The sequence below is a fragment of the Leucoraja erinacea genome, unplaced genomic scaffold (genome assembly GCF_028641065.1).
Source record: "Leucoraja erinacea ecotype New England unplaced genomic scaffold, Leri_hhj_1 Leri_817S, whole genome shotgun sequence".
NCBI lineage: Eukaryota > Metazoa > Chordata > Chondrichthyes > Rajiformes > Rajidae > Leucoraja > Leucoraja erinaceus.
This window is the reverse complement of record NW_026576748.1, coordinates 55923-71593: the sequence shown is the minus strand read 5'-3', so window position 1 is coordinate 71593 and position 15671 is coordinate 55923. Positions and strand designations below refer to the sequence as shown.

Below are 15671 nucleotides of genomic sequence, written 5' to 3'. Positions count from 1 at the left end.
TTACCGAATACCTGGGCCTGGGAGCTTCGAATTAAAAATTCCATTCATAAATCGAGAGATCAGAGGGTGAGATCCAATAGAATATTGTTCTGATCCCGTCCACAAGTATGAGGACAGGGCACTTTTGGCTGTGTTGATCGCACTATAACTTAGCCTTTCATCGAAATGGAGAGTTGACAGGAATTCTAGCACATCTGAGATACCTGCCATGTGATATGTAATATTCTCCTGTGAGCAGAACACCTCCCATTTCCTAATATGAGAGATGTACTGCTTTTGGGTACTATCCCTCCAGGCCACAGTAATCACATCCTTGGTTCGATCGAATAGTCCTCGCCCCAGGTATGGCCTCTTAGAATCTGCAAATTAACAGATCAATACGGTCATGTAAAGGATGTTGATCGCCAGTTACAGGGTGCACCAGTAGGTTTCTATGTTTGGGAACAGTCATAAGGGGCTGTGTAATTATCTCCAAAACGAGAGGGAACCATGGCTGTGTAGGCCAGTCGGGTACCACCAACACTCCTGAGGCGGAGTCCTGCTTGATTTTGAGCAGACACCGACTGATGAGGCAAAATGGAGGAAATGCATATAAAAACATTCCACCCCAATGTAGCGAGAATGCATCTACCACTACTGCCCCAGGTTCTGGTTCCCATGAAACATATTTAGGTAACTGGTGGTTGAGTCTGAATGCAAACAAATCGATATCTGGCATCCCATACCGAGCAACAACATGTTAAACACCTCATGAATCAACATCCATACTATATTGTCATTGAATTTGCGTGACCTGGTGTCTGCCACTATGGTGAATCTACCTGGTAGGTAGTTAGCTGAAGGCCAAATGCTTCTGGTAATACACCAGTTCCAAATCAGATTAGCCAATCTATCACAAGATTCCGACTTCATTCCACCCATATGATTAACATTGCAAAATGGATTTGAGTATAGGAGCAGGGAGGTTCTACTGTAGTTGTACAGGGTCTTGGTGAGGCCATACCTGGAGTATTGCGTACAGTTTTGGTCTCCTAATCTGAGGAAAGACATTCTTGCCATAGAGGGAGTGCAGAGACGGTTCACCAGACTGATTCCTGGGATGTCAGGACTGTCTTATGAAGAAAGACTGGATAGACTTGGTTTATACTCTCTAGAATTTAGGAGATTGAGAGGGGATCTTATAGAAACTTACAAAATTCTTATGGGGTTGGACAGGCTAGATGCAGGAAGATTGTTCCCGATGTTAGGGAAGTCCAGGACAAGGGGTCACAGCTTAAGGATAAAGGGGAAATCCTTTAAAACCGAGATGAGAAGAACTTTTTTTCACACAGAGAGTGGTGAATCTCTGGAACTCTCTGCCACAGAGGGTAGTTGAGGCCAAATCATTGGCTATATTTAAGAGGGAGTTAGATGTGGCCCTTGTGGCTAAGGGGATCAGGGGGTATGGAGAGAAGGCAGGTACAAGATACTGAGTTGGATGATCAGCCATGATCATATTGAACGGCGGTGCAGGCTCGAAGGGCCGAATGGCCTAATCCTGCACCTAATTTCTATGTTTCTATGTTTCTATGTAACATACACCACTGCTGTAGTGTTGTCAATCCGAAGCTGAACATGCAGGTGATACTTAGTAGAGCAATAAGCCTTAAGCCCATAAAATGCTCCCAAAATTTCTAAATAATAAATCCCACGTGATTGCAGAAGAGGTGCCTTATGCATATTCCATCTGCCTCAACAGCTGGAAACGGTATCAGTAGCACCCCAACCTAGAGCAATGACATCAGTCTGTAAGACAATGGAAGGTTGTTCAACCAGAATTTTGCTGGAACAACTTGAGACATTCATTTTACTTCGGAGTCACGTGAGTGACTTCATGAAGAAGCCCGCTCAGGGCGCAGGCGCGGCATTACGCTCAGCAGTGCAACAGCGGCGGCAGCTGGAGTCAGGCTCTCCAGCTGCACTTTAAAACGGACCGTCAGGTAAGTGGACGGTACGTTGGGACTAACCGGAGGAGAGTTGGCGTTAGTGTTTTTTGCAGAGCAAAATGTCTCAACGCAGGAAGCTCCCTCAGAAAACTGCCCGTGCTCTAACTCCACCGGAGGAGCCTATTCCAGCGGGGCAGCAACCGGCGGTAGTACCGCTCGAGGAGCGGTTTGCAATCCCTGAGACCGAGCCGGTCCCAGTCACGCCAGAGCCTACACGGCGGGCTGGGAAAGCCACCCGGAAAACTAATCGGCCGGTCGACTCCGACTCGTCGGAGGGGGAAATGTCCTCCCCAAAACGGAGGAGAGACAACCGCCTGAGTTGCATTCAGCAGCTCTTGGAGGGGATGGTCTACCGAGAACAGCAGCGCTCTCAGGCAGACAGGACAGGCGCCTCCTCCATAGTGTCGAGTCCGGCACTTCCCTTTGCAACCTCAGACCTAGAACTGGAGGCTAGCATTGGTGACCAGGGCAGGGCTGGTCTGGAAAAGGGGCAGGCGGAAGGAATCGGGAGTGTGCAGGGTGTGCAGGAAGAACAGCTGCTGGGTGTTGTGGATCGTTTTGTTGCTACCCCACGGGTTGGAGCACCTTTGGAGCCGAGGATGGCGGCTAGTATAAATCACCTGTCGAACAAGCCTCTACAGGAGAAGGTGCTCGCCCAAGTGCTGGAGGAGCACACAGCACCAGACAACTGCGAGGCTCTTAAGGTTAAGAGTCTCAACAGTCAAATCTGGGGAAATGTGGGGGGACCAATACGGGCACAAGAGGTAAAACTCCAGCGGATACTTCGCCTCCTCACGTCGGCCATCACAGCCTATGCTCGTTGCGTGCAGACTGAGGAGATGAGTACACACCAGCAGGATGTGCTCGCATTAATGTGTACAACTCAGTTTGAGTTGAACAACCTTCGGAGGGAAAACATCAGACCTGCCCTCAACCCAAAGTTTGCCGGCTTGTGCAAAACTCCATCTATGGAATCGGATTCGTTATTATTTGGAAACAACCTCAACAAACAGCTCAAGGATATGGAGGAGGCATCCAAAACCTTCAGCCTCATGAGGGCAGGCCCAGCGACAAGCAAACCTAGAACATTTCTCACACCCAGGTGGCAGCACACCACTGCATCCACCAGTCGGCGTCCGGAACATGGGACTGGTGAAAGCTTGGGGCCGCACTATCCCCAAAGACCTTTTTTAGGTCAGGGCCCGCCGCGGACCCCCTGGAAAATGCGCCTCCCCCCAACATCGCCAGCACGTCGACAAGGCAAAGCACTACGGAAAAAGAAATCACAAAGCCGTCAATAACCATGGAGGTAGGTGGATCTGGTTCCTACCAGCATACAGAGAATAAGGGTGCCTTACTAACAGGGGGAAGGTTACACTTGTTTAAAGAAGCATGGGCATTGATCACTAATGATAAATATATACTCAATAGCATTGGAGGGTATAAAATTGAATTTATTTCAAAAATACCGCCAGTTCAACACCAGCCCGAAAGGGTATTTTTTCTCTCCAAAAAAGAACAACAGGAGGGACAAGCTGAACTGGTGAGACTTATAAACAAAGGGGCCATAGAAAAAACTAAACATGAGCCCTTGGAATTTGTTTCCAACATATTTACAAAAACTAAAAAAGATGGTGGATGTCGCATCATCATTGACTTAACATCCCTGAATGATTTTGTTAAGTATATACATTTCAAAATGGAAACATTTGTGACTGCTAGACAACTGATTTCCAAAGGATACTATATGGCAAGCATTGATCTCAAAGATGCTTACTATCTGGTACCTATACATAAGGATTATAGCAGATACCTTAAATTTATCTGGATGGGGGAGCTGTGGCAGTATAAAGCACTGCCTAATGGGCTTACTTCAGCCCCAAGACTATTCACTAAAATATTAAAACCAGCCATGGCAACGTTAAGGAAACTTAATCATATAGTCATGGCATATTTGGACGACATCCTCATAGTTGGGAAAACTATGGAATTGGCTGTAGCAGCAGTATCAGCTACTAAACAGCTCCTAGAAGCTCTAGGGTTCGTCTTACATCCAGATAAATCCAAGTTAAATCCATCCACGATAATGGAACTACCTGGGTTTCACAATTAACTCAGTCCAAATGACTATTACCCTGCCAAGGGAAAAGATGATTGCATTAGTACAATCATGCAATAACTTAAAGATTAACAAAAAAACAACTATTCGACAAGTGGCAGCAGTAATTGGGAAAATGGTAGCAGCATTTCCAGCTATCCAATTTGGACCTTTGCACTATCAAAATTTACAAAGAGCAAAGGTAAAGGCACTAAAACAACATAAAGGTCATTATGACCGAGTCATGATTTTACCCCCTGAAGCAATATCAGAGCTACAGTGGTGGATACAAAACATTTGGCATAGTTGTAGTCCTATTGTTATTACTAATGCTACTTTAGTACTCCAAACAGATGCCAGTGCTAAAGGCTGGGGAGCAACTAACTCCATATCCAGCACAGGTGGTAGATGGACTAACTTAGAATCATCATTACTATCTACACTGGGCATTAATTATTTGGAAATGTTGGGCGCCTTTTATGGTTTGAAAGCATATGTATCCAATATGCATCACTTGCATGTTAGATTACAAATAGACAATACTATGGTGGTGGTTTACATTAACCATATGGGCGGCATAAAATCTTTATCATGCGACAAATTGGTCAATACGATTTGGCAATGGTGTGTCGAAAGACATATTTGGCTTTCAGCTACCTATCTACCAGGTAAGCTAAATACAGTGGCGGACACCAGGTCATGCAAATTCAATGACAACATCGAATGGATGTTAAATCCTAAAGCATTTGCTAAAATTGTAAAGCAATATGGGAAGCCAGATATCGATTTATTTGCATCAAGACTGAATCACCAATTAACTACGTATGTCGCGTGGGAACCAGATCCAGAGGCAGCAGCGGTAGATGCGTTCACGCTGGATTGGGGAAAGTTATTTTTCTATGCCTTTCCTCCCTTCTGCCTCATCAGTCGGGTACTTCGCAAAATCCAGATGGATTCAGCATCTGGAATTTTGGTGGTGCCCGACTGGCCTACACAGCCATGGTTCCCAGTACTCCATGACATGGTGGTGGAATCACCAATGGTGTTTCCCAGTCATCCAGGGTTATTGACTCACCCAGTGTCAGGCATAAGCCATCCATGCCATCAAGACATGAAACTCCTGGGTTGCAGATTTTAAACCGACCCTATCTGGACCTGGGATTATCGCAACAAACCATCACCACCATGTCAGCATCCCTGAGAACATCTACAAAGAGGCAGTACCTAACCAACATCAAGAAATGGGAGAGGTACTGCCAAGAAACGGGGACTGCTTACGAAACAGCCACAGTAGCCAATGTTCTCGAGTTCCTGGCCTACTTACATCATCATGAGGATATGAGCTACAGTGCCATCAACACGGCACGTAGTGCCCTCTCCAACTACCTCAAACCTGCAGGACATCAGCCCATGGGGTCCCATCCGCTGGTGGTCAAACTGATGAGGGGCATATATAACATTAAGCCCCCCAAGCCTAGATATACTCAAATTTGGGACATCAGTGTTGTGCTCACATACCTTCGGGACAGACCACCAGCAAGATCCCTCAGCCTTGAGCAATTGACATTAAAAACGCTCATGCTTATGGCACTAGTATCTGCACAGAGGGTCCAGTCATTGCATAAACTTCGACTGGACAGCATGGAAACAACGTCAGACCAGGTAACCTTCACTATACAAGGTCTGATAAAACAAAGCAGGCCAGGAACATCCAACACGCTAGTGGTATTCCGGGCCTACCCACCAGAGCCACGATTGTGTGTGGTGACCCACATCAAAATTTATATTGACACAACCCATAATATCCGAGGAAGTGAAAGAGCCTTATGGGTCAGCCACAAAAAACCACATGGCAGGGTAACGAGCCAGACCATTTCAAGATGGTTAAAACAGGTATTGGAAGCTGCTGGAATAGACATTAATGTATATAAATCTCATTCCACCAGGGCAGCATCCACATCAACGGCAGCAAGGATGAATGTGCCTATTGACCTTATCCTAAACAAAGCAGGATGGTCGAGGGAATCCACATTCCGGACGTTCTATGACAAGCCTTTGGTGAAGCCTGATTTATTTGCAGCAAGAATATTAGAAACTGCAAATATTTAATTTAATGCCCGGGGGAGCTATTTGTTTTTGTTATTGTTAATAAATACCGTTTTGTTTTGAAAACAGATTCATTGGTTGATTACAATAACACTTCCTTCCTCAAGAGCTTTCGGCAGTGAGTGAGTAAAACTGTTACACGGTTTGAAATCACAGAGCTTTGAAATCTTCACGAAGTCACTCACGTGACTCCGAAGTAAAATAGTAAGATTAAACGAGAACTTACCAGTTTGAAGTTTGATCTGTATTTTATGAGGAGTTACGATGAGGGATTACGTGCCCTCCGCTCCCACCCTCATTACATGGATCAAACTGATAATTGATGTCTCTTTATTCTTTACTATGTTACTTCAAATACGTGTGTCTGTCTGTGATTCCACACCGCTGCTTGGAAGCATGCCGCGCCTGCGCACTGAGCGGGCTTCTTCACGTAATCCCTCATCGTAAAATACAGATCAAACTTCAAACTGGTAAGTTCTCGTTTAATCTTACTATTATCCATCACTGCACTTCAGCAATGGCTTCAGCTAGTAATTGCATGGGCCTGTCATAATGACCTTTATGTATCCTGAGTGTCTGTTCCTTTGCACACTGTTGGTAATGCAAAGGTCCAAACTGCACAGCTGGAAAAGCAGCCACTAATTTGCCAATCAAGCTGGCCACCTGTCTAATTGAAGGTTGCTGCTCTTCTATGAGCTTGATACAGCCTTAAATTAACTTAGCCTTTTGTTCCTGGGCAGAGTCACCGACATGTGATCTGAGTTAATAGTGAATCCCAAATAATCAATAACTCTGACTGGTGTTACTTTGGATTTATCTGGATAAATGATGAATCCCAATCTCTCAAAAGTGAGTTTAACAACTGAAATGGACGATTCAGCTGTTTCCCGAATCTTTCCTATGATTAAAATATCATCCAAATAGGCCATTACAATATGACTCTGAGCTCGGAGTAGCCCCAGTACTGGTTTTAACAGTTTTAATTAGTGTCCGGCTTGGAACATGCTGAATGGGTGGACACAAATTGGGATAGAATTCAATTCGAAAACCTTGTATACTGGCCAGTATAAACGGATCTGATGTTATGTCATACCATTCCTTTAGGAACAAGTGTTTAAGAAGGAACTGCAGATGCTGGAAAATGGAAGGTACACAAAAAAATGCTGGAGAAACTCAGCGGGTGCAGCAGCATCTATAGAGCGAAGGAAATGGGCAACATTTTGGGCTGAAACTCTTCTTCAGACCGAGTTCAGAACAAATGTAATTTCCCCCCAACTTGTAGGTGTTTTTCAGTCAATATGTTCCTATAAGAACCAGACCCACCTACCTCCATGGTTACCGGTTGAATTTGCTGTCCCCGGTTTCTGGTGTGAAAAGCCACGTTTGCTCATGTCCCGGTTGCAGCGTGCCAGCTGCGCACATTAGTGAACGGCCGGCTTGTTCCTTGACCAGACCCAGTCTCTGCAACCCGTCTGTAGGGGTACTGCCGACGAACAGTTCTGCTGACCATCGGTGCTTAAATCAGTCATAGAAACATAGAAACATAGAAATTAGGTGCAGGAGTAGGCCATTCGGCCCTTCGAGCCTGCACCGCCATTCAATATGATCATGGCTGATCATCCAACTCAGTATCCCGTACCTGCCTTCTCTCCATAACCCCCTGATCCCCTTAGCCACAAGGGCCACATCTAACTCACTCTTAAATATAGCCAATGAACTGGCCTCAACTACCCTCTGTGGCAGAGAGTTCCAGAAATTCACCACTCTCTGTGTGAAAAAAGTTCTTCTCATCTCAGTTTTAAAGGATTTCCCCCTTATCCTTAAGCTGTGACCCCTTGTCCTGGACTTCCCTAACATCGGGAACAATCTTCCTGCATCTAACCTGTCCAACCCCTTAAGAATTTTGTAAGTTTCTATAAGATCCCCTCTCAATCTCCTAAATTCTAGAGAGTATAAACCAAGTCTATCCAGTCTTTCTTCATAACTGGTGAACCGTCTCTGCACTCCCTCTATGGCTATCAGTCCCAACGTTCTTGCCTCGTCGTCGAGCTCCTTCACTCTCTTCGCGAGGTCTTCCCCAAACAGCAGAGTTGGCGGCTGAATGGTGCTGGGTTTACACGGTGCCGCAAATTTTGGGTGGATGGTAGGGCGGATGGCATTTTTCTCTTAAACAATTAATTGAAAACTTGATCCTGAAAACAAGACTTACTCCAACACAGAAAGCGACCTCCGACTAAGTTGAACACTTACTTGAGATTTTTAAACTTACCGCTGGAGGAGCGCTGCACCTCCCAACCAGTCGCTGCGCCATGTGTCAGATGTAATGATGCGCATGCGGACTGGCGGGACTTCTTCCCTGAATCACTCACGTGACTCCGAAGTAAAACCAGAATTAGACCAGCTCGTTCCTGGAAGAATAGGGCAGAGTTGGTTAACCCACGACAATTGACTCATCTCCTGGGTAGCATCATGTTGGCAAATGGAACCATGACAAATCCACAACCAGCATCATAAATGGACTGTGCAAACTAAATACAAACAATCCAGGCATCCCAAAATAAAAATAAAAACCAAAACCTCTAATTAAAGTAACATTCACATCGGTGATTAACTCAGATCCTTTCTTTGCATCATCATCGCTTATATCATTTAATTTACTGCCTTTTCCCAGAACTTCTGTTTTCCTAATGCTTCCCCTTTCTTGCCCCTGTGACGTTTGTTTATGTCTAAACGCTTTCTATTTCTGGTGAAACATTGCATATTTCGCTTGGGCAGATTACAACCCAGCAGTACGAGCATCGGATTCGCTAATTTTAAGTAGAAACATAGAAAATAGGTGCAGGAGTAGGCCATTCGGCCCTTCAAGCCAGCACCTCCATTCAATATGATCATGGCTGATCATCTAAAATCAGTACCCCATTCCTGCTTTCTCCCCCATATCCCTTGATTCCGTTAGCCCCAAGAGCTAAATCTAATTTTCTAACATCCTGTGAATTGGCTGCTACTGCCGTCTTTGGCACAGAATTTCACAGATTCACAACTCCCTGGCTGAAAAGGTTTTTCCTCATCTCCGTCCTAAATGGCCTACCCCTTATTCTTAAACTGTGACCCCTGGTTTTGGACTCCCCCAACACGGGGATTTGTTTTCCTGCATCGAGCCTGTCCAATCCCTTAAGAATTTTATATGTTTCATAGAAACATAGAAATTAGGTGCAGGAGTAGGCCATTCGGCCCTTCGAGCCTGCACCGCCATTCAATATGATCATGGCTGATCATCCAACTCAGTATCCCGTACCTGCCTTCTCTCCATACCCCCTGATCCCCTTAGCCACAAGGGCCACATCTAACTCACTCTTAAATATAGCCAATGAACTGGCCTCAACTACCCTCTGAGGCAGAGAGTTCCAGAAATACACCACTCTCTGTGTGAAAAAAGTTCTTCTCATCTCGGTTTTTAAAGGATTTCCCCCTTATCCTTAAGCTGTGACCCCTTGTCCTGGACTTCCCTAACATCGGGAACAATCTTCCTGCATCTAGCCTGTCCAACCCCTTAAGAATTTTGTAAGTTTCTATAAGATCCCCTCTCAATCTTCTAAATTCTAGAGAGTATAAACCAAGTCTATCCAGTCTTTCTTCATAAGACAGTCCTGACATCCGAGGAATCAGTCTGGTGAACCGTCTCTGCACTCCCTCTATGGCAATAATGTCCTTCCTCAGATTTGGAGACCAAAACTGTACGCAATACTCCAGGTGTGGTCTCACCAAGACCCTGTACAACTGCAGTAGAACCTCCCACCTCCTATACTCAAATCCTTTTGCAATGAAAGCTAACATACCATTCGCTTTCTTTACTGCCTGCTGCACCTGCATGCCTACCTTCAATGACTGGTGTACCATGACACCCAGGTCTCGCTGCATCTCCCCCTTGCCCAATCGGCCACCATTTAGATAATAGTCTGCTTTCCCGTTTTTGCCACCAAAATGGATAACCTCACATTTATCCACATTATACTGCATCTGCCAAACATTTGCCCACTCACCCAGCCTATCCAAGTCACCTTGCAGTCTCCTAGCATCCTCCTCACAGCTAACACTGCCCCCCCCCCCCCCCCCCCCCCCCCCCCCCCCAGCTTAGTGTCATCCGCAAACTTGGAGATATTGCCTTCAATTCCCTCATCCAAATCATTAATATATATTGTAAATAGCTGGGGTCCCAGTACTGAGCCTTGGGGTACCCCACTAGTCACTGCCTGCCATTGTGAAAAGGACCCGTTTACTCCTACTCTTTGCTTCCTGTTTGCCAGCCAGTTCTCTATCCACATCAATACTGAACCCCCAATGCCTTGTGCTTTAAGTTTGTATACTAATCTCTTATGTGGGACCTTGTCGAAAGCCTTCTGGAAGTCCAGATACACCACATCCACTGGTTCTCCCCTATCCATGCTAGTAGTTATATCCTCGAAAAATTCTATAAGATTCGTCAGACATGATTTACCTTTCGTAAATCCATGCTGACTTTGTCCAATGATTTCACCACTTTCCAAATGTGCTGCTATCCCATCTTTAATAACTCTAGCAGTTTCCCCACTACCGGTGTTAGACTAACTGATCTGTAATTCCCCATTTTCTCTCTCCCTCCCTTCGTAAAAAGTGGGGTTACGTTTGCTACCCGCCAATCTTCAGGAACTACTCCAGAATCTAAAGAGTTTTGAAAGATTATTACTAATGCATCCACTATTTCTGGAGCTACTTCCTTAAGTACTCTGGGATGCAGCCTATCTGGCTCTGGGGATTTATCGGCCTTTAATCCATTCAATTTACCCAACACCACTTCCCGGCTAACCTGGATTTCACTCAATTCCTCCAACTCCTTTGACCCGCGGTCCCCTGCTATATCCGGCAAATTATTTATGTCTTCCTTAGTGAAGACGGAACCAAAGTAGTTATTCAATTGGTCCGCCATATCCTTGTTCCCCATGATCAACTCACCTGTTTCTGACTGCAAGGGACCTACATTTGTTTTAACTAATCTCTTTCTTTTAACATATCATTTCTTTAAGTTTCAGAACCATTGTTTCTGAATTAACAATGTCACTCTCCATCCTAATGAAGAACTCAACCATATTATGGTCACTCTTGCCCAAGGGGGCACGTACAACAAGATTGCTAACTAACCCTTCCTCATTACTCAATACCCAGTCTAAAATAGCCTGCTCTCTCGTTGGTTCCTCTACATGTTGATTTAGATAACTATCCCGCATACATTCCAAGAAATCCTCTTCCTCAGCACCCCTGCCAATTTGATTCACCCAATCTATATGTAGATTGAAGTCACCCATTGTAACTGGTTTGCCTTTGTTGCACGCATTTCTAATTTCCTGTTTGATACCTTCTCCAACTTCACAACTACTTTTAGGTGGCCTGTACACAACACCCACCAGCGTTTTCTGCCCCTTAGTGTTTTGCAGCTCTACCCATACCGATTCCACATCCTCCAAACTAATGTCCTTCCTTTCCATTGCATTAATCCCCTCTCTAATCAGTAATGCTACCCCACCTCCTTTTCCTTTCTGTCTATCCCTCCTGAATATTGAATATCCCTGGATGTTCAGCTCCCAGCCTTGATCACCCTGGAGCCATGTCTCCGTGATCCCAACTATATCATAGTCATTAATAGCTATCTGCACATTCAACTCATCCACCTTATTACGAATGCTCCTTGCATTGAGACACAAAGCCTTCAGGCTTGTTTTAACAACACTCTTACCCCTTATACAATTATGTTGAAAAGTGGCCCTTTTTGATTTTTGCCCTGGTTTTGTCTGCCTGCCACTTTTACTTTTCACCTTGCTACCTATTTCTTCTACCCTCATTTTACACCCCTCGGTCTCTACGCTCACACATTTAAGAAACCCTTTCCCTTTAACTCCATCCTCAACTATCCCATTCGACACCCCACCCCCCTTATTCAGTTTAAAGCCACCCGTGTAGCAGTGGCAAACCTGCCTGTCAGAATGCTGGTCCCACACCTGTTAAGATGCAATACGTCCCTTTTGTACAGTTCCCCCTTACCCCAAAACAGATCCCAGTGATCTAAGAATCTAAATCCCTGCCCCGTGCACCAGTTCCTCAGCCACACGTTCAGGTCCCGTATCTCCCTGTTCCTGCTCTCGCTAGCATGGGGAACTGGAAGCAAACCGGACATAACAACCCTGGAGGTCCTGCTTTTCAACATTTTTCCGAGCTCTCTAAAGTCACGCTGCAGAATATTCATCCCCTTTTTTCCGACATCGTTTGTGCCGACATGCACTACCACTTCCGGATGTTCACCTTCGCCCTTGAGGATTTTCTGCACTCTATCCGTGACATCCTGGATCTTGGCACCGGGAAGGCAGCACACCATCCTCGCATCCCGTCTGTTGCCGCAGAAACCCCTGTCCGTACCTCTCACGATGGAGTCTCCCACTACAATGGCCTTGCCTGCCTTAGGCCTTTTTGGTTTTGGCTCAACAGCCCTATTCGCATCACAGGCCAGTCCGCCGCTCACGTCTTCTGTCCCAACAGCTTCTAAGCGGATGAACCTGTTTACAAGAGGTACACCACCCGGGGACGTTGGCATTCCATGCTTCCCTCCCTTTCTCACTGTCTCCCACCTTCTCTCTTCCAGTACCTTAGGTGTAACAATCGTACTGTAGGACTTGTCGAGGAACGACTCCGTTTCTCGTACGAACCGGAGGTCATCCACTTGCTTCTCCAGTTCCCCAACACGGCCCTTCAGGAGCTCTACCTGGATGCATTTTTCGCATTTGTAGCAGCCAGAGGCACCAGCGGTGTCCTTGACCTCCCACATACTGCAAGCATCGCACTGAATCAGCTTGCCTGACATCTCCTTCTTTGGTCTCTACCTCTCAAGCGTATTGCGTGGTCTCCTCTCCTAAGACTCTCGAGCCAAAGACTCACACTTCCCTCACTAGGCCGCTCACTCACTGCCGCTCGCAAAGAGCTGTCCTGCTTAAATTGACTGATAAATTGCCTGATTTACCAATTTACAAAGCAAATTCCTCAGTTTTCAACTGTTTTCACCCCTCTCCTCCCACTTGGGCTAGAGCCAATCAGTCGTATCTCTTGCTAATCTGTTGCTGCTGTTGTTCCTCCCAAATCTACAGCAGTTCTGAACAAAGACTGTGCGTCCTTGGCCTTTAACTGTTTTCACCCCTCTCCTCACACTTGGGCTAGAGCCAATCAGTCGTATCTCTTGCTAATCTGTTGCTGCTGTTGTTCCTCCTTTCTATAAGATACCCTCTCATCCTTCTAATTTCTAGTGAATATAAGCCCAGTCGATTATTCTTTCTTCATATGTCAGTCCCGCCATCCTAGGAATTAACTTGGTGAACCTAAGCTGCACACCCTCAATAGCAAAATGTCCTTCCTCAAATTAGGAGAATTACGTGCACAAAATAGAGTCATAGAGTGATACAGCGTGGAAACAGCCCCTTGGCCCGACTTGCTCACACTGGCCAACATGCCCCATCTACACTAGTTCCACCAGCCTGAGTTTGGCCCATATCCCTCCAAAACTGTCCTGTCTATGCCACATTTCGGATTGAGCTTCCCCGAACTAACTCCTTATCCAAGAAGTTATATTCATTTTTGCAGCGAAACTATTCATGTTTGAACACGCGATATCTCTGAATTCATGGATTCCGTTGGAATAGTTCTAGTTTTGGCATACGAGATGGCAAATGCATATCAAGATATGGTTCTCACACTGTTTAACCTGCCACCATTGTTGGAAAACTTTAAGCGTTTCCATACGACAAAGTCAAAACATGAGTCGAATTTCTTTCCAGGAAGGTAAATATGAGCATTGCAGCAAGTTTTAGACAATAAACAATAGGTGCAGGAGTAGGCCATTAGGCCCGTCGAGGCAGCACCGCCATTCACATGATCATGGCTGATCATCCACATTCAGTGCCCCGTTCCTGCCTTCTCACCATATCCCCTGACTCCGCATTCTTTAAGAGCTGTCCCACTGTATGAGTTAATTCACGAGTTCTCCCGAGTTGTCCCCTGATTCGAACTCGGAGAATGTCTGTAGCGGGTCCTTTGGAGTTCGTGGATGTCTCGTAGTGGCTCGTACGAGTAAAAAATAAAGTCCCTGTACCACGATGCAAGTTTACCCAAGAGCTCTCCCGAGTTTAAAAAAAATCAAACTCGTGGGGGTACTTCATCACGAGTATATTTTTACTCTTGGACATTTTTCACAGTGTTGAAAAAACTTCACGATTTTCACAAGCTTACCGCGTTTCCCGAGTATCTGCCGTTGAAAATGCTGGAGTCAGTTATTAAAGATGGGATAGCAGCACATTTGGAAAGTGGTGAATTCATTGGACAAAGTCTGCATGGATTTATGAATGGAAAATCATGTCTGACGAATCTTATAGAATTTTTCGAGGATATAACTAGTAGAGTGGATAAGGGAGAACCAGTGGATGTGTTATATCTGGACTTTCAGAAGGCTTTTGACAAAGTCCCACATAAGAGATTAGTATACAAACTTAAAGCACACGGTATTGGGGGTTCAGTATTGACGTGGATAGAGAACTGGCTGGCAGACAGGAAGCAAAGAGTAGGAGTAAACGGGTCCTTTTCACAATGGCAGGCAGTGACTAGTGGGGTACCGCAAGGCTCAGTGCTATGACCACAGCTATTTACAATATATATTAATGATCTGGATGAGGGAATTGAATGCAACATCTCCAAGTTTGCGGATGACACGAAGCTGGGGGGCAGTGTTAGCTGTGAGGAGGATGCTAGGTGGCTGCAAGGTGACTTGGATAGGTTGGGTGAGTGGGAAAATGCATGATAGATGCAATATAATGTGGATAAATGTGAGGTTATCAACTTTGGTGGCAAAAACAGGAAAATAGACTATTATCTGAATGGTGGCCGATTAGGAAAAGGGGAGATGCAACAAGACCTGGGTGTCATGGTACACCATTCATTGAAAGTAGGCATGCAGGTGCAGCAGGCAGTGAAGAAAGCAAATGGTATTAGCACTCATAGCAAAAGGATTTGAGTATAAGAGCAGGGAGGTTCTACTGCAGTTTTACAGGGTCTTGGTGAGACCACACCTGGAGTATTGCGTACAGTTTTGGTCTCCTAATCTGAGGAAAGACATTCTTGCCATAGAGGGAGTACAGAGAAGGTTCACCAGACTGATTCCTGGGATGGCAGGACTGTCTTATGAAGAAAGACTGGATAGAGTCGACTTGCACATGCTAGAATTTAGAAGATTGAGAGGGGATCTTATAGAAACTTACAAAATTCTTAAGGCGATTGGACAAGCTAGATGCAGGAAGATTATTCCCGATGTTGGGGAAGTCCAGAACGAGGAGTCACAGTTTAAGGATAAGAGGGAAATCTTTTAGGACCGAGATGAGAAAATCATTTTTTACACAGAGAGTGGTGAATCTCCGGAA

General features: G+C 45.4%; 1 protein-coding gene across 1 annotated transcript in view; it reads left to right on the top strand.

Annotated features, from left to right (window-relative positions):
* The first annotated feature begins 2584 nt into the window (after nt 1-2584).
* The window catches only part of LOC129694834 (uncharacterized), a 66998-nt gene continuing 53911 nt past the window's right edge, over nt 2585-15671 (top strand). The window contains exon 1 of the mRNA XM_055631594.1: nt 2585-3043. Within this exon, the coding sequence (XP_055487569.1) occupies nt 2585-3043 (459 nt within the window). The remainder of the gene's footprint in view (nt 3044-15671) is intronic.